The following is a 24117-nucleotide window of genomic DNA, read 5'->3' on the forward strand; positions in this document are numbered from 1 at the left end:
ACAACTTAATGACAGAAAAGTTTTTCACTCCCCGTCACCACTACTACTACTATTGCTATGTTTTTTTCAATATCTGTGAATTAAGAAAAACTATGTTTTATAAATACAGGACAGTGCGAGCAATGAGCTACCAGAACATTCTCTGTAATTTCACACATTCATCATGTAACTAAGACAGTGTTTAACATGCACTTCTTTTTCTTATATTAAGAAATCTCAGGGGCTAAATGTTTAGGAAATGTCATTCACTGCTCCATTCAAGATCAAAGTGAGCTGTCAAATGAGTTTGATATTCCTGATATAAACTCTTCTATAGTGGCTTTTTACTTAAACACCATTAGAAGTGTAAGGGTGAGGAGCCAAGAGCATGTGTCAGGGGTGTGTGTGTCTGTGTTTGTCTGAGGAGGCTGGACTATAACTCCATAGCTTGTCAGAGAGTCTGTAAGAAAGAAGCTATGAAGAGTATGAAGACGTGCATCTGGAGCATCTGTGACTGACACTTTGCAGTAAGTGAAAAAGATTTTTTGAGAAAAATAGATTCTCTTTTTCCCCCCTTTGTTTCTGCATGTTTTATTTTTGGATTTACATGGGGAAATGATCATATAGTCTGCAGCTCTATACAATATTTGATCATGTTATAGGTTTCAGTTCTTGTTCTATGTGCTTCAGCTACAATCTAAAATAATCTATGCTTAAATTAACCTCTGTCTGCAAAATAGGTCCGTGCATATGAGAGCTAAAACAAATCTATTTTAGTATCTACAAATGCAAGTTTCACAACTTTTTGGGCTGCTGGGCAGACTGTGTTTCCCCTGAGACTTTCACACTAAAAAAAGGAATGTTATGTGCGATGGGGGACTGAGAAGACTGTACAGATAAGCCTGTCAAACAGGCTTTGGCAAACATAACTGAAAGGAGAAACAGGCAGGCAAGAAGCTGTAAATATTAAGAACTGTTGCAGTACAAGAAAAGGAACAGCCCTTTTGACTTGTCCAAGCACAGCCACCACTTATAACTGTGTTGTATCAAGACTTGTGAGAAAGAAAGAGAGAGAGAACAGAAAAATACATTTCAGGCATAATGAAGTGCCCCACTGAGGCACATCAAATTACCTCTTGTTAAACAAAAAGCCTTTGGCAAGTTGTGAAATTACACAAGACACTGGTGACTGACAGAGTGACAACAGGGTGTGTGCACAAAGGTATTTCACAGCACAAAGCTGCTAGTGTAATCTACTGCAGAAGAGACTATCCCTGCTGTTTAAGAAAGGAACAGTTAGATCCTTACTGGGATAAGGGGGCTAATTGTTAACTGCCAGTGACTTTTGGTTATTTGTGTAACCACAGTTCTCAGAATAGCATCTGTGTTTTTGGTAGGTCTTAAGAGCTTGAAAAGAAGGTGTAACGTGGTAGACTAACGTGCGTGTTACAGAAGGCAAAACACCTTTAACCTTTTAAAAGACATTTCAACTCTTATCCCAAAGGTTTCTTTAGTTCTCAAAGAAAAAGGTGGAGATTCCCAGGTATTTAAAACCTAGTGGGTGTTGTCACTTAGGGGGTGGTCAGTGACCCACTATCATCATGCATCATCATCTGTGTGAAAAAGGCGTGGGTCATTACCACCGAAGGTTTTGGGTGAAACCACTGTGATACTTTCCCCTGCTACATGTGACCTACTGAAGTGTTGTTGTTGTTATGCAAATAACCTTTAAGTAGGTGTGTAATATTTTTCCCTCTATTGTGGAAAACAGTTGTTCAGTACAAAATGCCTGTGAAGTGCAGCTGTTCAAACGTTGCCATATGTAAAAGCTACAGTGCAAAATATTGAAACATTTCCAGGACAGTACTTTTAATGCATTATTTTTATGATGCAGCTTTATAATCCCCGCCCCCCTCAACTTAAGAACTACCCCCAAGTGGCTCTTAATGTTACTGGAGTTCAAAGAAAGGGTGCCTGAACAGCTGGCAGGACCACATCCCAAGATCATCAAATATGTAAAAAACTAAATCCAGCAGGGAGGCTCAAACGACTTATTGTAGTTACTGAAATTGTTATTCACACTGCTAACTGCTCAACTTATTCCAGCATACTGTTAAAGTTTGGCATGAACCTGAGCACATTGTGTTCACTTTTGAAAGTGAATGAGTGCAATTGAGTAAGAGCGGAGAATTTATAGCAAAAATGATTTACGTGACATGAGAAAGTGGGATGAGTGACGGGTTTAAGATGGAGCTGTGGAGTGCGGCCACAAGTTGTAAATCATTGCTAAATGGCTGAGGAGATTATTTAGTCACTGTTGGCACTGCGTGTCAAGCATCCTAACAGTCATACATACGCAGTTTTACTTTGTCTTCAAAGAAAGAAGAGAGGACTTAACAAGATTCTGAGCACAAGCCTGTTCATGTGATATGCATGTAGTGTTTGATGTTTACCTTGAGGCTCAGACCAATATTAGAGTCAATGAATTTATTAACTTACCAGCAGGAAGTTGTGTTCACATAACCTGTGAACACAATGCATATGTTTCTACTTATTGGTCTCTGTATGAGTCATTTAATTATTAAAATAGAAAAACAAACAAACAAAACACAAAAAAAACCCAGGCAGCATAATGCTAGCATGACTTTAAAACAGGGCCGTTGCTAGCCATTTGGGTGCCCTAAGCACAAATGCTTTATGGTGCCCCCCCGCCACTGAAAAAAAAAAAAAAAAAACATTAATACTTTTGAATTTCTCAGTGGAATTTGTTTAATTAAATAACAACAAACATGACAGTTAAACAAATAAATAAGGTTAAAGGAGGTTAAAAATACTGTTACAAATAAATACTGAAACAAAAATTGAACATTGGAACAAGAACAAAGAGCCTGGCAATAATGTGTAATTTTTTTTATAAAAAAATAATATATATAATATAATAGTATTATTATTAATATATTTACAAATAGTTTCACAATAGAATTTAAATAAGAAACTTAAATAAGAAAAATAAGAATTTGAACACAAAAGCCACATTCCTTAAGTAACTATGTTAAACATTTTTACAATTCGTTGTCAGAGTATGCCCTAGACTCTAGGGCATACTCTGACAAATGCAGGCGTGGTGTGCCTCTCTAGGGCCTAGAGAGGCACACGCCTGCATTTTCTGGTTGCAAAATCAGCTATAAGGTCATCATATGATAGCTTCTGAGCCACGTCACCATTGATGCTGATAACAGCCAGACCACTTAAACGTTCCTGCCCCATTGATGAACGCAGGTACGTTTTAATGAGTTTGAGCTTTGAAAAGCTTCGCTCAGCAGAGGCAACTGTGACAGGCAGGGTCAGTGCAATACGCAGAGCAATCCACAGATTGGGATATACCTCTTGAAGCTGATTGTCATGTAAAAATGACAGCATTTCCAAAGCAGACGTCTGTGGTGGCAGCTGAGGAAGGTTGATGATTTCCTGCATCATCTCAGGTCCATCAATGTCAGCTACTCCCTTATCTGTCAGTGTCTTCTGTACTTCAGTGCAGTGTTTTTTTAAATCCTCCTTGGACATCCCATTCACTTTGCTGAAATCAAGCAGCACTCCATATTTCTCCTTCACTTGATTCATGGTCTCAAACCTCTCCTGTAGGGAGATTAAAGCAGAGTCCACAACACAATTGAAAAATGTGACCTCAAGCTTTTTAAGGGCATCATGGAGGGGCTCATCAACAGCTTCATATGCAAACTGCCTTTTTGTGCTCCTGAGCCTTTTCTCCTTCAACTGTGATTCTATGTTCAGGGCCTCACAGAGTTCTTTGGCAGCTGACACAGCCTCATCAAACCCAGACTGTCTGTATTTAGAGAGGTTACTTTTGGCAGTGTCAATGAGCCTGACAGCAACATCGAGCTGCATGGAGCTGGACTGTAGTAACTTGTTCACCTGGTTTGTGATTGTAAGAAGTTCACACCACACGATGGAGCAAATCAAAAATCGAAATGAGGCTACTTCCTCAGCAAGCACTTGAGCCTCCACCTTTGCGACTGCATCACTTACAGCTTCTCTGGCCTCCAGGAGAGCATCCCTCACTTCTTTTGTCTGACTCCGGACAGCAGTTACACTTTGAAGCCTGCTTTCCCATCTAACGTCACTCCAAGATTTAAGTGTCAATTTCACATGTTTTGTTAAAATGGCCCATCGCTGGGTGGCACTGGAAAAGAAATTGAACAACTTCTGCAAATACCCAAAGTAGCCAGTTGCATCTGGAGAGGACTTGGCAGCATCAGCTATGACCAGATTCATCGTGTGAGCTCCACAAGGCACAAACAATGCTCTCGGGTTTAATTGTAGCAGTCTGGCCTGAACACCTTGCTTCTTCCCCTTCATGTTGGCCCCATTGTCATAGGCCTGTCCTCGACAGTTTTCAAATGGAATGCCAAGCTCCTTCAACTTGTCAAGGACAACATTGGACAGGTTAAGGCCAGTTGTTTGCTCCACATTTATATAGCCAAGAAAGTATTCTTTAATATCTGGTTGTGCTTGGAAACAAACAATGCGTACTATGACTGACATTTGTTCAGTGTGACTCACATCTGGAGTACAGTCAAGAATGATGGAGAAGTATTTTGCCAACTGGATTTGCTTCACAATGGCGCGGAATGTTTCTGAAGAGATAATCTGAATTAGTTCGTTCTGTGTCTCAGGGCTGAGGTAATGTGTGTGGGAACCTTCATCTTTTATGTTGGCCAAGTGATTTGCCATTACAAGGTCATATGTTGCCATAAGCTCTACTTCCTTCAAGAAGTTGCCATTGTCCGGCTCATAAAGACAGTCAGAAGAGCCCCTAAAAGACAAATTTCTGGAAGCCAGTGAGAGAGTTATTGAGAGTAATCGTTTGAGAATCTCTCACCACTTTTTCCTTTCTGCCTCTAGTAAGGTCAACTCCTGTTGATCTATTGCCATGCTTTTCTTTAGCCGTGTGTCCAGTTCTCTCCACTTAAGCATGCACTGTATGTGGTCTTGGCTACACTCATGACCCCTCAAACGGATGTTGATGTTCGACCAGTCACTGAAGCCCTCTGTACTCAGCTTTATATCCTTCACACTGAAAAGCTTACATGCAAAGCAGAACACAGCATTGTTCTGCGGTGAGTACACTAACCAGCTCCGGTGAACCTTTTCTCCATTGGGAAGAATTTTGAACTTAAGGCTAGTGTGAAATGCTCTTCCATCAGGCCCCTTTGGAAAATTAAAATCAGAGCTGACATTAAAAGGACCTCTCCGCACAATTTCAACACGATCAGCATCTACAATGTGAGCTGGCCAAAGAGCAGGATCGGTTGAAGGGGGCACACATGTCTCCACAGTGTCACTTTCTGATAGTCTCTCAGTGACAGGACTCTCAGTGGTACTTGTGTATGGAACTGTACCTGAACTGGTGGTTGATGGTTCTTGTTCTTCTTGGCTAGGGATTGTTGCAGGGTCTACAATGGCTGGTGGTTGATGTCCAGGGATGGCACTACTACTGGATGGTTCATCCTGTCCTTGAGATCCTCCTTGAACATATTTAAGCATTGACCCTGCATACAAGAGAAAATATTCAGGGATTTTACAGAAATACAATTTTGAATCTACAGTAGGCCTACGAAAGATTGCATTATAAGACTAATAAATTAAGTAAGTCACTGGTACATTTAAAAATTACTAACTATATTTTACATGTATAGATTTTCATAATGGCAAATGGCAATATAAACATGCTGTACATAATTTGATATAAATGCGCAAGTAGGAAATCTATATTACTGGAAGATATAGGTTTCATATTACAGTTTCACCAACAGATGTCGCCCTTGATCTATGAACCTAAAGAAAGACGAGAACTATTTATGTGTTCAGACGTCAATGGCATAAATAAGATATGCGTCTTTATAGATATCCTGAAATGCAGCAACATACAAAGTAATCTTGTCTAATCTGATAATAATACTTGACTGCATCACTGACCTATCCCAAAGTTAAGGTTAATCAGTAGCATGCATGACGTTAGCCAGCTAGCAACCTGAGGAGGGAAATGCTAGTCTCACGAATCACGATAACGTTAGCAATCGTGAGTCACGATTGCTAACGTTATCTGAAAACCGTCAATTGAGTGACCATGATGAGTTGCTTTTAGTAGTCCATTCTATATTCATATCCACAACGTAAACAAACTACCCAACATCAATCATTTGCAACATTTGTTAACACAGTATGAACACTGCTAACAGGAGCTATCACAGAGTTGACGGACATGAGCGTGCAAGCAAGGGCTACAATAATGAACTTTTTTTATTATTATTATTTAAACATTGCCTTACCGGCAAGCGACGCCTGAGTTTCATCACGCTTCCTCTTCTTCTTTCTTTTCTCCGCTCCCGACTCCTGTTGCCGTTTCGAGGCCATGTTCAAACAGGTGTTTACCAATTATAGAACAGACCACTGGGAGTGGGGGGGCACCAGGAGGAGACTGGAGACAGGGCACAAAGCAGATTCACCCCTTTTCTCGGGAAAATTGTTTTATGTTGCTTTTGTATTGTTTAACCATATTAATGCATATGATATTTATAGTATTAATATGGTTTACTTTTTTTTTTTACGACCCTGATTTTTTTGGTGCCCTACCGGCCATTTGGTGCCCTACGCAGTGTGCGTTATGTGCGTTTGCGGAGCTACGGCACTGCTTTAAAATGTCAAAATGTATAAAAATGCTTGAAATGCTGTAATCCAGTGTATTATTTGTAGTAATTAAACTAAATACAATTAAATTCCTTACAATTTAAGCATTAAATTGAAAAAGCAAACATCCACAAAATTTTAAGTTGTTCGAATATTCTTTGGTTTCAAACATTTTCAGTGTAAAGGAAATGCCCTTTGTATATTCAGCTTTTACAGCTGGTTAAATCAAATAACTCTACCCTATAGGAGACCTTTGTATGAATTTTTCCTGCACAGAAAAAGTTTCGATTGATCTGTCCACCCATCATCTTTGCTCATCTGTTATCAGAATCATCAGAATCAGAATACTTTATTAATCCCGAAGGAAATTATAGGTTACAGCAGGCAGCACGCTAAATGGCCCATGCGCACTTACAAAGGAACCCTCTGACCAAACATACTTTACACAAACATTACATTGGGGAGACATGTCAGAGAGATAGGCTGATAGGAAAAAAGAACAACGAAAATACATAACATGAGGTGAGAGGGGCAGAAAAAAAAAACTCCACTCAGACTGAGCTCCTAATGGGAGAACAGTTTGAGAACAAAAATTATCAGCTGGGTCATGGCAGCACCACCACTATATTTTAGATGCCACACTTCCCACGGGTATAATCTCTCAAACAGGTTCTTGGTCTACTGTTGGGTGTGCCCATTTCTGGGTATTCCCGGGTACCCCTCAGGGGCCCTGGAGCTCATGTGGGACCTCAAGCAGTTACTAAGCAGCAACTTTGAAGAGGCTGAGGTGAGACTTGCCTTTCAAACAGCAACCAGCTGCAGCTGCCTGTGGAGACACACCTGTCTATCAAACTGACCACACCCCGAAATTTAAGTCTTAAAAATCCAAACAGTTGGAAAAAAATAATCACCCTGAGGGGACTGGGCGACTAAACCTCTTCACTACACCTTACTTGAATCCTGCAGGTGTGGGTGTGATACTGAAACAGGTGGGGCCCTGTGATTGGTCCATTCAAAGAATTGCTGCCTGTTTATTGGATAAAAAGATGACAGCAACTTCTTCAAACTCAACCCCAACCTCTCCTTTCCCCTTCCTTCAACAATTGCACCTCCTCCTTCAACAATTAGGCTGCTTGGTCTGTAGGTAGACAAAACCTCAGTTTGCAGTTTAGTTTATCCTTAGTGAAAATTACACTTTAACTGGTGAGTGAACATTTTTGCCTTATTGCTGTGAATGTGGATGGTTGATTAGGTGGCTTTTTTTCAAGTTTTCGTGCTGTGCGAGTGGCCTTTCTTGGAAGTGGGAAGAGTCAGGGAGTCACACGGGACTGAAAGAAAGTTTTACAGTCTTTCAACTGCAAAAGACACATTTATTGTGTAACAGGTATGCTGGGCAGATTTATGCTTGCACAATTTTCTTTTCCTTTTGTTTCCTTGTAATTAATTTTTTGTAAACTTGTTAGTTTTATGAATTCTGAATACAGAATGTCTATTTTAATTTTAAATCTACAGTTTTTATTGTCAAGTGTGTTTTATTTAGTTTTTTTTAAAAACATTAAGAGTCTGTTCTTTTGACTTGCTCTATAATAATTGTGGTTTTCTAATCATTTTAATGCCAGAAAGAGTTAATCTGAATTATTTCTGTCAGGTTAGGTGTTTAGTGTCTGCCTAGGGCAGGGGTCGGCAACTTGCGGCTCCGGAGCCGCATGCGTCTCTTTAGTCCTTATAGTGCGGCTCCGCGTGGTTTTAGAAAATAAATTAGAAGTATTTAGCTGAAGTGTATTTTATTTATGTTAGTTCTTTTTAAACTTGTAGTTCTAAATTGGAAGATTATTGTTATATTGAAATCTAAAAATAAAATTATATTCTATTATTTTTTTCATCGCTCAAAATAAGCCGGTATACCCGCCCAAACGCCGTGCATTTATCGAGACTTTCAACCCAATTATGGATCTTCGGATCCACATTATATCAGCAGCTGTTCTCCACCGTGAACTATGTTTAAAAACAAACACCGCTCACGCCTCACAGATGACAGCTTACAGTCCTGCGTAAAGATGAAAGTGACTTCGTACAGCCCCAATTTGCAGACGCTGTGCGCAGAGGTTCAGGAGCAGAAGTCCCATTGTAAAAATATCACGGCAGACCCGACAATGTTTGCATGAACATGCTTTATAGCATCTCTTTATTGACCACTTTTCACACACGGTTGCTGTACGCATACAGCCGGCTGTAGCTTTTCAGCTCACAGCTTGACACACACCAACACAACAGCAGAGATAGCATAGACGTAAAGGCGGCGAGGCGTGATTTCGGGTGCTGCTCTGGTGCGTCTGCCTCCAATGCAGTGGCGTTGCAGACCACACCCCGCCACACACATTAAGCAGGTAAAATACATATTTAGGCAGAATTTTGCAAATATCTATTTTTCATTTTGTAGCAGCATAGTGCTTTTTTCCAATTATTTTTTAAAAGTCAGGCTTCAAAAGCCCAAAGGAGATATAAGGGTGGTGGCTCACAACAGTTTTTGTTTGCTACATGGATCATTTTAGTTCCGCTGGGTGTCTTTCCTTTTGTTATATTTCTTTAAGAGTTCAAAATGTGTTAATTACATAAATAAAATGTAATTTTCTCTGTAGCACTTCATGGATTTAAGCAATACACCTTAGTTGTTCTCACAAAGCATAAAGGTAGAAAACAATATATACAGTGTTATTTTAGATGTCAAAAAGTATTTGCGGCTCCCAGTGTTTTCTTTTGCGTGGAAACCGGGTCCAAATGGCTCTTTCGGTGTTAAAGGTTGCTGACCCCTGGCCTAGGGGTTTTCTGCAGGAAGAAATCCTGCTGGTCTGGTGCAGTGCAAAGCACTAAATGTACAACTTTTTTGTAAGTGGAAAATTGCAATAAAATCAAAGCCTGTAATACTCAAGTGTATATTAAAGATCTGCTATAACTCATTCACTTGGCCTTGCAAACTGGTCAATCTCCAGGAAGACACATCGCTGGATTTGTCTCCATGTGGAGTTTTTTTGCTTATTTGCAAGAGCCCATTTTCTGCAAGACATCTCATCATGGCCAGATTAATGTGTACAGAATTTAACAGAAATGAATACTTTAAAGAAAAAAAGGAAAAAAGTTAAGACTGTTTTGGGTCTACTGCATTTTTTGGGCTATAAGGCGCACTATAAATCCTTTTAATTTTCTCAACATTGACAGTGCATCTTATAATCCTGTGTGCCTTATGTATAGGGATGGGTACCGGTATCATGACAACGGTTCTGACATAAACGGTAGTAACCAGACCGAAAAGCAGCGCACATTTCGGTGCTTTATTTCGGTGCTTTTTTTTCCTGAGCTGTGATACACTTCTAGCCAATCATTTTACGTTTCTGAGGATAGTAGGCGGGTCCAGGTACGTACGTTCTTTTAGAGCAGAGCTACAGATTAAAAATGCCCAAGGCGAAGCGGTCAAAAGTCTGGCTGTACTTCACAGCAAAATATGCAAACTCAGCAGCCTGCAACAAGTGCTTTATTAAGCTGATACTGTGATACTGTCAAAGGAGGTAACACCTCAAATCCGATGAAACACCTGGCGACGCATAGCGTTTTTTTTTAAAAGCCAAGAAATGCGCTGTATTTGATAGCTTGCTGGGAGACCTCACACCGAGCGCATCTACTGCGGGTGTGGTGCCTGTTATCGGACCCGGAGTTAGCAACATCCCCAAAAACACGAAGAGGAGAGTCCTGGCCCCTAGCCCTGCCAGTGTAGCAGAAATGATGACGGATGATGATGGCAGCAGCAGCCGTTCTTCTCTGCGTGAGTAGCTTAATGTTGTTCGTGTGTAATTCACGTTGAGTAGGCTAACCATGTTATTACATTAATGCAGGTAAGGTGAACTAGCAAACATCATCATAGCTACATGCGGCTGTCTTCTTGTTTGATGGCAGATACTCCCTTCACCCTGGCTAAAAAGGCTAAAATGACCAAAGAAAAAGAGGGAAACGGCTAAACATGAGAGGTTTTTGGATAAAGTTTGTGTTTTTTCCATTGTCTAAGCACTGCTTCCAGCCAAGAGTGATACCATATATGCCCCATAGCTGCAGAAAAGGCTAACATTGTTATCTTTTTACAAAAACCAGCTGAACATGAGAGGTTTTTGGACCAAAAATGTGTTCTCCATTCTTTAAGCACCGGTTTGAGCACCGGCACCGTTTCAAAAGTACCGATTTGGCACCGGTATCGGATAAAACCTAAACGATACCCATCCCTACTTATGTATGAATTCCAGTTGTGTTTACTGACCTCGAACTGATTTTATCTGTCAAAAAATGTTGTGGTACGACTTTGGTAAGCTACGAAGCTGCACTGCTTGATGGATTGTTGGAGCCTCGTGGAGTAATCTGTGTCCAAAACTCCGTCTGCTTCAGGTCCCAAAGTCAAACGAACACTGAAGCATTACTGTCTGAATTCTTTCACCTTTAATAAAATGATCAGCATTGCTGCTTTACCAGATGTAACAAGGCAAGGCAAATTTATTTGTATAGCACAATTCAACAACAAGGTGATTCAAAGATCTTTACAGAGACATTAGAAACAAAAACAAATAAAAAGCATGATTTAAAATTGATTAAAACAAGCAAACAAACAAACTAACTAACTAACTAACTAACTAACTAACTACACACATTTCACACCTGTTCGCGCGATCTGAACCCTTATCGTAAGGGGAGCTACCAGTCCTTCTGTGGACGAGCTACTTTCTATTTTAAATTCCCTGAATTTAAAATACTCTCTAGACCCAGTCTAGACCCAGTTGGGGAGCTACCCAGAGCTCTAAACCCACTTAACAAACAAACAAACAAACAAACAAACAAACAAACAAACAAACAAACAAACAAACAAACCAGTATATAAAATCAAAACAGATAAAATCAGAAATAGATAAGATCAGTAGTTAGTGTAAGTTTTGAAATTTAAGCTTAAAGTGTGGATTTGGTGCTTTATTCAAATGCAGCTGAGAATAGGTGAGTCTTCAACCTGGATTTAAATAAACTGAGTGTTTCAGCTGATCTGAGGCTTTCTGGGAGTTTGTTCCAGATATAAGGAGCATAAAAGCTGAATGCAGCTTCTCCGTGTCTGGTTCTGACTCTGGGAACTGATAAAAGACCGGATCCAGATGACCTGAGGCATCTGGAAGGTTCATACTCAGTCAGGAGGTCACTGATGTATTTTGGTCCTAAACCATTCAGAGCTTTATAGACCAGCATCAGAACTTTAAAGTCTATCCTCTGACGGACAGGCAGCCAGTGTAAAGACCTCAGAGCTGGACTGATGTGGTCCACTTTTTTGGTCTTAGTGAGGACTCGAGCAGCAGAGTTCTGAATGAGCTGTAGTTGTCTGACTGATGTTTTAGGTAGACCTGTAAAGATGCTACAGTAATCAAGCCTACTAAAGATGAATGCATGGACTAGTTTTTCCAGGTCCTGTTGAGACATCAGATCTTTTATCCTTGAAATATTCTTGAGGTGATAGTAACAAGTCTAACATCCAGGCATCCATGAAAACAGAATTTACTAAATTTAATGGAGTTAGAAGTTAGCAGGAAGTTAGCTCGCTAGTTTCCACCTAAACATGATACAGCATGTTCTGACTGAGGGATTTCTGAAAAAATTCAAACGTACAGCTCTGCTATCACTTCCAACATAAACAAAGACAGAAAACTAAACAGCAGTGATGCTTGTAGGGTTACTGAAGTTGGACTAGCTAGTATATAATGCTGTACACCAACAGCTAGTGATGGCCCGCTTGAAGCTGACGCTCCGGAGCGTGTGTCGAAAAAAACAACACACTGGTTCAGAAGCACTGTGTCGAGGCTTGCTTCGTTTGGCAAAAGTCACGTGACCAGTGACGTCCGAAGCTTCATTACGCACGTAACTGCTTCGGTACCTGATTCAAACAGATATAAGGAAGTGAATCATCCACGGGATTCGTGGAGTGTGTTGATGGTGACAGATAGCGACGAGGTGATCATTCCACTGACAGATATGGAGCCAGCGAGGAAGAGAGGACGTTCTGGCGTGTGGGAATATTTTGAGTTGATTTTGCTCAATTCATTTTATCTGCCGAAGTGAAAAACTTGAAATGTCCAAAATCATGTTTTCATAATGTAAATATCATTACAGCATATGACTTTAGGAACACTTCCATGTGAATTAAAGCTAATGAAGACTACAAAAATGTATTTGACACTATACGTACATTACATTGCTACACAGTTTAGAAAATCATTTTGTTTATTGTTTTTAGGTGATAGTCTGCAGGACCCAGGAATACCTGCATATCTACCAGCTTGCAGTGTAGTTCCTGCACTCCACAGCCTCTTCTGTTCCATGCAAGTGGATTTTCTCCAGGGCAGGAGAAACTATTTCTAAGAAAAGAAACAGACTCAGCCAGCGCACAGTAACACTAATCCTCTTTTTAAATGTAAATAACAAAAGGGCTACCTTACATTGATCATGTTTTTACTTTGCAAGTTCTTGATTAGGGGTGGGTTTTGATTATCGCTTTTCTGATTACAATCCATGCTAAATTGAATAAAGTGATATTGATTCATTAAAATCCCGTGTCGATTTGTAAATTAACGTTATTATGCCTGAAACGCCAGCATCTCAGGTTAAACCTCACAACATGTCGTCAAACACCATACAGCTAAAACAGTAACTGGGAGCAGGTTTACGGATTCTGCATACAAACGTAAACACAGAGCGCGGACCCGACGCGTCAGAATCAGATTTTGGTGTGTCGTCGGGTCCGCGCTGTGTTTGCCTCTTTTTTTTTCGCTGGCTTCTGCAGCTGCAGGTTTCATAACTCTCTGTTTACATCTCTAATTAAGTCTCACATGTGTCAGCTTTCTTTTAATAGATACGAAATTATGGATATATACTGTTAAATGATCAGACTTGTAATATTTCTGACTGAGGCAAAACTTTCCAGATTCCAATCAAATTGAATCGGATCCTGTATCGAATCAAAATGATTCTACAAATCAGTGACGATGCAGCCGTACTCAGCTTCCTAAGCATTTTCCCTTTCCAGTTCACAATCAATCCCACCCCTAGGTCAAAAATATGTATAGGACAATTGGCCTAATCTAATATTTTGTATGAACCTGTCAAGCTGTCCAGTGATTAAACGACAAGTAGATGGAGGCAGGACTTCACAGCAGGGGCATACTCCATAATGTGCTGTGCATTATCATATGTATATTATATATATTGCTCACTTATTGTATTTACCAACATCAAGGAGTTATGAGCAAAGAAAGGCCACACCATAGTGCATGTTTAAATAGGGAAAGTTTATTGATCAAAATGTATTACGCAAATACGCATTACATTTTTTTCAGCCCCCCAATCGAGAAAACAAAACCAATTACATGTTCAAAGCAACGGAACGGTGGCCCAATATCAGAGAGAACTCCACTCTTGAGTGAGCAGTGATGATTGAGCAGTCCGTTTTATTTTGCAGATTCAAGCTGCTCTTCAAAATTTTCACCACCAGATGTCACCGGAGAGGACTGTGTTGAAAAGCTTCGAGTAATGAACCGTTTTTCAATACAAGCTTCAGTGCTTCGGAAAGCTTCATTTGGCCATCACTACCAACAGCGCACACAGGGCTTATATACACAGGGAAGTAATCAGGGAATGAGAAACAGGAGGAAGACACAGCTGGGAGAAATTAGGCTAATGAGACAAGGGAGAAGTAAAACACGCTGACATGAGACATGAACTTTCAAAGTAAAACAGGAAACCAGAAACAATTCACAAAGATGCGGACTGAGAAACATGGACTTTACACAGAGGGACACACGAGCAGAGAAGACTAAGCACAGAACTAAACCTATACTAAACATGAGGGCAAGAGAACAAAACCTAAACCAGAATAATTAAAATAATCAACACAGGATAGCTAAAGAATCAGAACATAAATATAATGAACATAATCTAGAAAAACACCAAAATACAAGAAACCGAAAAAGCTGGTTCAAAATGACCCAGAACCGTGACACCTTGTGTATGAAAACAGACCCATTCATCGACGGTGCACCTTATGATCCGAAAAATACAGAAAAATTCTTGCTGTGTAGACATGGTGAACAAAAGAGTTGCACCTCCTGACTTCAGGTTGAATGCAGGGGACATGCTATCCCTAATATTTAGACTGTGCCTTTGTCCCTCTAGTAATATATAAAAGGAGCAAATCGGTCACTAGAGACTGATTTCTTTACTTGAAGGCAGGAATTTCCATCATGAATGTTGCAGAAAACCCACTAAATCCACCAGGAAAAATTGAGGCTGACAGTTGTCTTTTCCTGGGGGAGGATACCCAAACCATCGGATTAATGTGCCACCAAAGCCCTCACACCTGCTCACCTTAAGACACAAAGGGGCGATCGGTTACTGTCAGAGGAACACACTGTCATGTTAGGAATTCCTCAGGCCTCTGGAGTCACTGTTAATCAGGGAAATGCCCCAAGTTAAATAGAGCATGGAAGCCAGTCAGGGGAAGGTGGACTGGAGTATCAGGAGAAAGACTACTAACCACACAGGGAGGCAGAGCAGTGGGGGATTTCTCCGGAGAAACGACTGATTTTCTGTGGCTGTGTGTGTCTCTGGCAAGATGATTTGGGCCACAAAGTTGAAATCACATTGCCAGAGATTACTGCACTGCTACGGAGTCTCCGACTGTTCCTGGAGGGCATGCATATACCTGTGTACTGGAGGTTCTTCAAGCAACCAGTCTGAAAGAGCTCATCCGAGGCACGGTCAGTGGATTGGTGCTAGCTGTGTCATGTGTACAGTGTCTGATTGGGTGCAGAACTTAGTTGACTGCTGACCAGGGAGTCTTGAATATTTGTTCACAGTGGCTAAGTTCGTCACTCATACAGAGACGATCGGCATTTTTTTTTTAACTTGGCGACTGGCTCTATTGAAGACTGTTTTATGAGGACATTACACTCCTGCCATGTTTTGTTCATTATGTAGAATTTCACCTTGTGACTATCAGGGGTCACATGTGGAGTCTCTTTACCATCTTCACGATCCCCTGAGAAAACATCTGGCCTCCCCCTCGTGCTTTCTGAGCTGACAGCAGTTTGATCAAATACACTGGCTCAGTTCAGCAGGAACGAGAGTTTAGTCAGCGGGCATCATCTTAATGCCAGATGAGCAAATTTATCCACAAAGAATTGGAAGTGTTTGTTTTTCCAAATCTTCAGTTTGACATTTTGGTGTTTACCCTTTTCCTGAAAGGAGTCAATTTCCTTTTAACGACTTTTCTTTTCCCATGTCTGCAATTTGCCAGATTTTCTCTACCTGTGACCTGTGCCTTGTTCCCACCCGAAGTCTGGCCTGTCCCTCTAATGCCCTCATACATTGTGTGTGTGTGTGTGTGTGTGTGTGTGTGTGTGTGTGGGGGGGGGGCTGTGAGTACAGCAACTTTTGGTCATCAGTAAGTGCCAACAAATATCTTTATTCTTCTACCTGCCAGCCCTCTGTCTGCATTTTGGGTCACAAACAAGACATTTTTCCTGTACAAGTCACAAAATGACAATTTTAAAAGCTGCTGGAAGGTCATGATGGAGGACCTGCCGATTGCTTCACGACAGCGGAAATTTCAGTTGGAAGACCTGTGAAGTACCTCAACAAATGAAGCCACGAACATCCATAAAACAGCATGTTTTAAAGTATTAAGGCTATTTTTTTTTCCATTTTTGAAGATCTGATTTCTTGTCTATACTTCCTGGATTTGGAGGGGAAAATGTCATTTAAAAACATATTTCCCCATCAGAGGTACATTTGTAATGTGTACCACACTTAGTCTGGTGGGAAGGTTTGGTCAAATGGTGAAAAAACAAACACCTTGTATCTTTTCATGGCTTTTCTGGAAACAGTCCCCAGCTAAATCAGGTGAAGGTGTCTTAAACAGTGCAAAGTCATTTATGGTTTATGCCCTTTATGACCAGATTCTATTAAATGTAAAATTTCACTTTGTACTTGTGTAAGCACATTTAAAATTAAGGTTGTTTTTCATTTTTGTACATAACTTTATAAACAGATTTTGCACAACTGCATAGTGTTAGGTTTATAGACTTATGGATTCTGGTCTAATCTGGGAAATTTAAAGACACATGACCTACTTGTTTTGTCAGTTTTGCTGTTTGTCTGTTTGGATTGGGATGATGTTATTTTGTTCGTTTTATAAAGCATGAGCCAGTATATCCTCTGCAAAACGAGGTAATGAAACACCTTTTCTTAGTATTTAGAGGCTCGACCAGTTTAACACAAAAATCTAGTCTGTAAAGAAGTAGTACCGCTTTGTGGCCCATAGAGGGCAGCAGCGAAATGCATTTACTGTCTCTGGGAAATCAGTCGAAGAAGTAAAGAGAGGAAACAAACATGAGCTGCTGAACTTCAGCAGCAGAGGATGTCTGGTTTTATGAGTACTACGAACAAAATCACAGTCAGACATGTTCAGGCTGGAAACATTTGAGAGTCAGTTGTCGTCTGTGATGGAGACTCTGGTGGAGGCGGCCGTGACAGAGCTCGGGAGACTTCTGGAGAGGAGCTCGGCTCCGGTTGTGGCCGCTCAGCAGCGCTCAAATGCGGCTTCCGTAGTCGCCGTGAAGCGCGAGGATGAGGAGAGGGAGGTGACGCTACGCAGGCAACTCCTTCACGAGGATGTCACGGTAACCCCGCGGTCACGCGCGCACGGGAAATGTGTGCGGTTTCACTGATGACAGGAAATTTACTTTCCACTAGTTCCACTTACCCTTCTTAGCTTAAGTGTACGGTGTCCTAAAATGTATACCGTATAAGTGGCACAAATGAGCACTACGTCACCCAAAAGTCCAATCGTTTGTTTCCATGGCGACCACTCCAACCGAAATCCCATCTTAGAAGCTAATCATGAGTTAGCTTCTTCAGCCTGTCAGGGCAGATGAATGAATGAAACTTTGCTGCACATTTTGTTAAACTACAACGAACTACAAGCTCATGTTCACTCCATGGACAATTTATTAGTTACAGCTTACTAATAGTGGGTTGTAACCCATTTTCCCTGTAGAAATATCTTAATTCCTCATCTCATAGCTTCATGAAGTTGCTGGAAAAATCCCTTAGAGTTTTTGGTCCGTGGTAACATGATGGCACATCATGATGGCACAACCTTTGGAAGGTGGTGGAATGGGAGACTCGCATGTCTCCCATTCCACCACCTTACAAAGGTTCTTGATTGGATTGAGAGGTGGTGAATGTTGAGGCCATTTGAGTAAATGGTAAATGGCCTGTATTTATATAGCGCTTTACTAGTCCCTAAGGACCCCAAAGCGCTTTACATACCCAGTCATCCACCCATTCACACACACACATTCACACACTGGTGATGGCAAGCTACATTGTAGCCACAGCCACCCTGGGGCGCACTGACAGTGTACTGACAGTACAGTGAACTCATGCTCAGAGATGCTCTTCTGCACACATTAGTTGTAAAAAGTGGTTATTTGAGCAACGGTTACCATCCTATCCTGCCCATCCTCCTAGAGATGGTCATGTGCAAAACCCCAGTAGATTAGCATTTTCTTAAGTACTCAGGCCAGCCTGTGTGGCACCAACAACCTTGCAGCTCTGCTTAAATCACCTTTCTTCCTAATTCTGCTGATCTGTTTGAACTTCAGCAGATCGTATTCATCATATCTAAATCCCTAACTTTAATGCAATACTGTTATGTGATTGGCTGACTATACATTTGCAATATCATTCTGTCTTTCCTGTGATTGTACAAAACCAGTTTGCTTCCCTGATGAAAAAGTGGGCTGAAGTTGCTGTGGAGAAAATCTCCTTAATTTTCAGTGTGTCCATGAGTGACGCCAGAGATGCTCCTGCTGCAGAGAAACCCAGAGCAGGGCAGATCGATACTGGGGGCAGAAAAAGTAAATAAGCTGATGGTTTATGAGGCTTTTAATGTTCTCACTCTGGGATTTCTTTGTATATTAAACTAGGCTTTTAACTTTTGTTGTGTAAAAACAGAATCTGTGTCCAGAAAGAGAAATAACATGCAAGGATCGCAACCAGCAACAAGACAGATGAGTGATCACTTATACTGTAGAGGTATTCAGCCAGTAACCAATAAAAAAAAAACAACACTTTTTCTAAATTAAATTTTGAAAACAGTTTGGAATTTTTTGTGTGTTTTCAGAGGAGGAACAGATCGAACAGTCAACAGATGAAGCTGACCCAGAATCTGTGCCAGAACCTGGTAACTATGTTTTCTTTACAAGTTACTGCAGCTGTTTTTATACACTCTTTACTATTTTAGGGCTCAAATAAAATTAAAAGAATATAAAATAATTTTAAAAATGTACATTTTTAATATTTTGTGGACAATCCTGAAATCTGGAGCCCTCGGACATCATCAGATAATGAGTTTCCTCCTTTGCGAGGCTTTATCAGGCCTCTACTTGAGCAGTCTTCAGGTGTCAGTCGTTGGTGTTTTTTTTCTGCTCTTTAGTTTTCAGCAAGTGGAAAAAGCCACTGGGCTCAGAGAAGGTTGAATCACTTAGCCACTGCAAAATATTCCGCATCTTTACATTTCAATAGGTTCCGTCTTGTTCTCACAATGTTTTGGGCTATTTTCCATCTGCTTTGTGAAGCAATATCCAGTTAGTTTTGCTGTGCTCAGCTGAATCTGGCGTATGATTTTTGATATTCATACTTTCATTTACCTTCTTTATTTATGAAGCTTTAATGAAGAACTGCTCATGCTTGACCGTAAAACAACTGACTGAATTATGACTTTGTATTTGAGTCCCTGAAAACAGGACTGTGCAGTAATTATGGCTTTATTTTTCCAATATTTACGTTATAAAAATGCAAGCATTATCAGAACTTTAAGCACATAATCATGATGTAACTGCGATCTAACATATGTGTAGCACACAACTGTAATAGCAAAACTAGCTGCAGTGTCCAGATAAATGAATCAGGTTATACATTTAAACACAGTGGGATCCTCTGTTTAGGAGTTTGACTTTTTATAACAGCAGTATTACTAAAGTAGCATGTTTGCAGTGTGGCATTAAAGTCTTTGAAATGGATAGGTTGGTGTTACTCTCTTGTTAGTTCTAGTGTTGTTTTTGTTTCAGCTGATCCAGCATCACATGAGGAAAATAGCTCTGAAGTCCTCTCTGAACCTGAAGTCACAATAGCAGATCCTGAACCAGCCTCCAGTGTCATTGAGGAAAATGGCGTCCAAAAAGACGCTGAGCATGAATGCACTGCTGTGAAAATCGGAAGGAAGCAGCCCACCAAGGACTTCACATGTCCTACATGTGGCAAAGCATTTGCTCTGAAGTGTTTGATGAACAGACACTGCCTGACTCACTCCAAGCCTCACCTTTGCTCTGAGTGCGGCAAGCGCTTTGCTGGACTCCGTGGGCTCATTGCACATTCGAGAAAGCACACCGAGAAAGTGCGGAACGGAATTTGCGTACAAATCAACCTTCCACAGGCACATGCGTCAGCACAACCTAAACAAACTGATCACCCACACGTGCTCGCTGTGCGAGGAGCAGTTCACGGGGAAACAGGCGTTTCAGCGACACATTTGTTGCGCGTTGAAGAAGACATTTGTTTGCTCACTTTGCCCAGAGACCTTCGAGTGCAGGCAGAGCTTGGACGATCATGAGAATCTTCATTCAGGAAACAGAGATTTTGTCTGCAAAATGTGCGGCAAGACCTTCTTCTCGTCCGCATCTTTGGCCGCTCACCGAGTTACCCACACACAAAAGGAAAACTGCGAGGTGCTCAGCCTCAGTTTCAGTGACACGAGCAAAAACGCCGGAGAAAAGCTTTTCACCTGCGAGGTGTGTGGCAAAGGATGCAGTCACAGGAGCGCCCTGAAGCATCACATGCTGATCCACACGGGCGAGAGGCCATACGTCTGCGAGACCTGCGGCAAACGCTGTGGACACGCCAGTGCACTTCAGAACCACATGAGGATCCACACGGGCAAGAAACCAGGAGAGAAGCCCGTCTGCAACGTGTGCGGCAAGAAATTCCGCTGCATGGTCAATCTCAAGTATCACACGAGTGTGCACACGGGGGAAAGGCCGTACGCCTGCGATCAGTGCGACAAGAGATTCAGCAACCCGAGCAATCTGAAGATGCACATGATGACGCACTCAGAGGAAAAGATGCACAGCTGCAGCATCTGTGGCAGGAAGTTCACGCAGCTCTACAGCCTGAAGCTGCACAGGCAGGTGCACGCGGGAGAACGGCCATATCACTGCGTCGTCTGTGGGAAAACTTTCATAACCAACAGCGTGTTCAGGACCCATCAGAAGGTTCACCTGCAGGAGGCAGGACAGGGGCAGACTGGAAAAACTGCAGTGAAAATCTAAAACACTCTGTGAGGTCACTTCTTGTACTGGTTATTGGTTTAAACTCTTTCTAATGGCCAGCAGGGGGCAACTCCTCTGGTTGTAGGAAGCCATCCAGTTTAATAGGAGTTTAATAGTTTCAGGTCATACTGAATAAAGCATGAACCTACTTCTGTTAAATACGGTCATTATTAGAGTTAGAAAGGATGATAATCTAGGACATGTTCTTGAGATGATGTTCCGAAAAGGACGAAGGAAAGAATTGCAATGACTGACCAGGTCAGAGACAGTTGGCACAAAGGTCACCTGATCAGAGTAGTAACGATAAAAGTGAGAATGAGGAGAGTTTGACGGTATCGAAGTGGCAAACAACCTAAACAGAAGAGAGCAGGTAAATGAGAGATCAAGTCCAAGTTTCATCACTGATTGACGACACAGATGCTTCACCAGAAGGACTGTGTTAGAGAACCTAACAAAGGTTGGTGGGGTTAAAGTTAACTCTTAAACTTGGGCATGACGATTTTGGTGAAAATACTTTTACTGTATAATTAAATGAAAGCTTATATTCACAAATGAAGCAATTTGATTTCTGTCTGCCTACAGAAAATCATTAAAGTACCCACTTTGTTCAAATTAACTCCTTCAAAGTTAAACATTTTTTAACGAGTGGTACGTCTTCATTAGCAGCTGCTGACTCTAAGTTTCCTTTTAAAGCAGAGCTCGCTCTCAGTTTAATATATTTTTTTCACTCGATCGGTTTTACTGGAATTACACGAATTACTTACATGTTGGTAATTTCCTTTGTCATTAAACAAAGGAGGAAGTAAATAGGGAAAATGGGGAAAATAAAGAAAGCAGATAACTGAAGCGAATTAGCACTTCTTCATTGTGCCTGAAACCTTATAAAAAAACTATCAGGAAGATACACGCCTGAGGGGGAGTCTTGACATTTGGTGGCTTTTAACTCAATAATAGTTACACTTCAGTTTTTTAGTTTCAGTTTTTTGTGCTGTTGTGAAATTTTCCTCACAGTCCACTGTTAGTGGTATTATAATAAGTGGAAGTGATCCAAGCGTTCCATCACCAAAACCAAATGCAAAGCGTTGGATAAAGTGGTTGCAGTGGAGTAAACCACGCTGCCACTGGACTGTAGGGCAATGGAGATGTGTTCTTTGGAGTAACAAATCACGCCTCTCCATCTGACAATCTGATGGACATGTCTGGGTTCGGTCGTTGCCAGGAAGGTGGCAAACATACTGCAGGTGGTCCAGAGCAGCATAGCTTTGGATGAAGAGGATGGCTTCCTGGTGGAGATGAAGTTAAATACGTATGATGCTTAAGCCATAGACTGTATAAAAGATACATCGGAACCACTTTTTTGTTTTTGGAGCAAGAAGTGAGCATACTTATCTACAAGAGGTCAAAGTGCTGAAGTTATTTGCTAACTCCAGCAACCTGGATTCATAATGCACAGACTGCTGTTGGATAATCCACACAATGTGGACTCTTTACCTTCATCTGAATGGAAAATGTCATAAGGTCAAAGAAAGCCATGAAGGAGGATTAATGAAGATATAGGAAAAGAGAATCAACTGCACTTCACTAGGTTACTAGTATAGCTAGCTCGGTTACGAACAATTTAAATATTCCCCTTTTTGTTTAATCTTCAAGTGTGAATCTCTATAATGGCTAAAAAAATCATCATATAAAACAATCTAACAGTGACAAAATTCCTCAAGCCACATATTTGTGTAGTTATAGATGCATTTTTGAAGAAATACATTGAAAAATAATGTAAATATGTGACCTTCCCTAATATTTACATCTTCATATTTAATATTTTTGTGATCATTGCTGATTACACGGAGCTAAGAAAAGTAATTATGTTGTTTAGAAATATTTAAATGAGTGTCACTGAATCCAGACCTATTAAAGTGAGTCACTGTGCTCTGTTATGTCATCCACTAGATGGAGGTAGAGGCTCAACACAGGAAGCTACAGCAGTAACATTCAGCTCCACTAAGGTGCAACATGATGCTCCTTCAGAGACTGTATGATTATCTGTTGATACTGTCTAACATATTGCTACACAGTGACCTTTAGCAGCTTTACCTTGGCAATGGATCTATTAGAAATCTATGAAACCTGTCCAGCTGTAAAATCTGTGTTTGAGTTAAAGAACTTGGGACTTTCTAGTTATTTATTATTATTGTTTTCTTCTTGCAGCTATTTTAACATTTATCACTTTTGTTTATGTCTTTTCTTTCAAATATTTCAAGGTAAAGGCAAAAACACAGAAATTCAAAACTTTTTCTTTTTAGGTCAATTGAAGATTAAGCAAAGTCTGAAAGGTTGCTGCCAGAAGAAACTTTATTTCTTGAAAACATGAAAAATAGTGCAGAATTCTGGTTTCTCGTGGCTGGAACAGCGCTGAGTATTTCCCTGTGTGAGTCCTGCACTAAGCGGGTCACACGCTTCTAATACCAGTTTATTGCATTTAGTCTAACCTTTCTGAGAGCTCTGCTTAATGCGGCTAAGAATTCAGTGTTTTCACAGAGATTAAACTCCCACTGGCTCAGAGGTGAAGTTCTCTTAGCAGGACGTGTGTTTAAAGGAAATGTAAGACACACAGTGTTCCTCATTTAGTTTATTATCTGAACAACTGAATATTGATTATGCAAAAAAATATATATACGTATGTAAGTTATGGATATTATATATATTAAAGACCAACTACTGTCTGACAGCTGCTGGACAGTGGTGACTATGGCGGTAGTACTTTTGATTCAGCGCATTTAGTAAAGTTAAATGTGAAGGAATTCATTCATATGCTCAAAAAAGTGTTTTAGTTCAAACACGCCCAGCTAACTATCCAATAGTTACTAGAGATGGACCGATCCGATATTACGTATCGGTATCGGTCCGATACTGACCTAAATTACTGGATCGGATATCGGAGAAAAATAAAAAATGTAATCCGATCCATTAAATA

General features: G+C 40.7%; 1 protein-coding gene and 2 long non-coding RNA genes across 7 annotated transcripts; 2 read left to right on the forward strand and 1 right to left on the reverse strand.

Annotated features, from left to right (window-relative positions):
• Nucleotides 1-418: 418 nt before the first annotated feature.
• On the forward strand, nt 419-13306 carry LOC145430092 (uncharacterized). 3 transcript variants are annotated; one of them, XR_013910503.1, is made up of 3 exons: nt 419-506; nt 10332-10504; nt 12995-13306. It is a non-coding gene; the product is annotated as an uncharacterized LOC145430092 (long non-coding RNA). The 3 variants fall into 3 exon arrangements; XR_013910502.1 differs by lacking the exon at nt 419-506 and adding an exon at nt 7683-8071; XR_013910501.1 differs by lacking the exon at nt 419-506 and having other exon boundaries at nt 7711-10504.
• On the reverse strand, nt 3139-6706 carry LOC113024948 (uncharacterized). The gene is made up of 3 exons (XR_013910500.1): nt 6330-6706; nt 5400-5549; nt 3139-3615 (listed from the first exon to the last, which is right to left on the reverse strand). It is a non-coding gene; the product is annotated as an uncharacterized LOC113024948 (long non-coding RNA).
• Nucleotides 13307-15609: 2303 nt separating the features above from the next.
• On the forward strand, nt 15610-23900 carry LOC113024913 (uncharacterized). 3 transcript variants are annotated; one of them, XM_080304489.1, is made up of 5 exons: nt 15610-17435; nt 18530-18677; nt 18775-18855; nt 18944-19003; nt 23094-23900. In XM_080304489.1, exons 1-5 carry the CDS (start codon nt 17217-17219, stop codon nt 23180-23182), a joined length of 597 nt encoding a protein of 198 aa, XP_080160615.1. In that variant the 5' UTR covers nt 15610-17216; the 3' UTR covers nt 23183-23900. The 3 variants fall into 3 exon arrangements, with proteins under 3 accessions (XP_080160615.1, XP_080160613.1, XP_080160614.1); XM_080304487.1 differs by lacking the exon at nt 23094-23900 and adding an exon at nt 19890-21762 and having other exon boundaries at nt 15644-17435; XM_080304488.1 differs by lacking the exon at nt 23094-23900 and adding an exon at nt 19890-21762 and having other exon boundaries at nt 15644-17435; nt 18536-18677.
• The last annotated feature ends 217 nt before the right edge of the window (nt 23901-24117 follow it).

This window comes from Astatotilapia calliptera, chromosome 7, assembly GCF_964374335.1.
Source record: "Astatotilapia calliptera chromosome 7, fAstCal68.1, whole genome shotgun sequence".
NCBI classification, from domain to species: Eukaryota; Metazoa; Chordata; class Actinopteri; order Cichliformes; family Cichlidae; genus Astatotilapia; species Astatotilapia calliptera.

Excerpts from the sequence above, each read along its gene's own strand:
- LOC113024913 (XM_080304487.1), top strand. The coding sequence starts at position 17,217 with ATGTTCAGGCTGGAAACATTTGAGAGTCAGTTGTCGTCTGTGATGGAG. Across the intron at positions 17,436-18,529 it reads TCCTTCACGAGGATGTCACG|AACCAGTTTGCTTCCCTGAT; the intron begins GTAACCCCGCGG and ends GTGATTGTACAA. Across the intron at positions 18,856-18,943 it reads TGATCACTTATACTGTAGAG|AGGAGGAACAGATCGAACAG; the intron begins GTATTCAGCCAG and ends GTGTGTTTTCAG.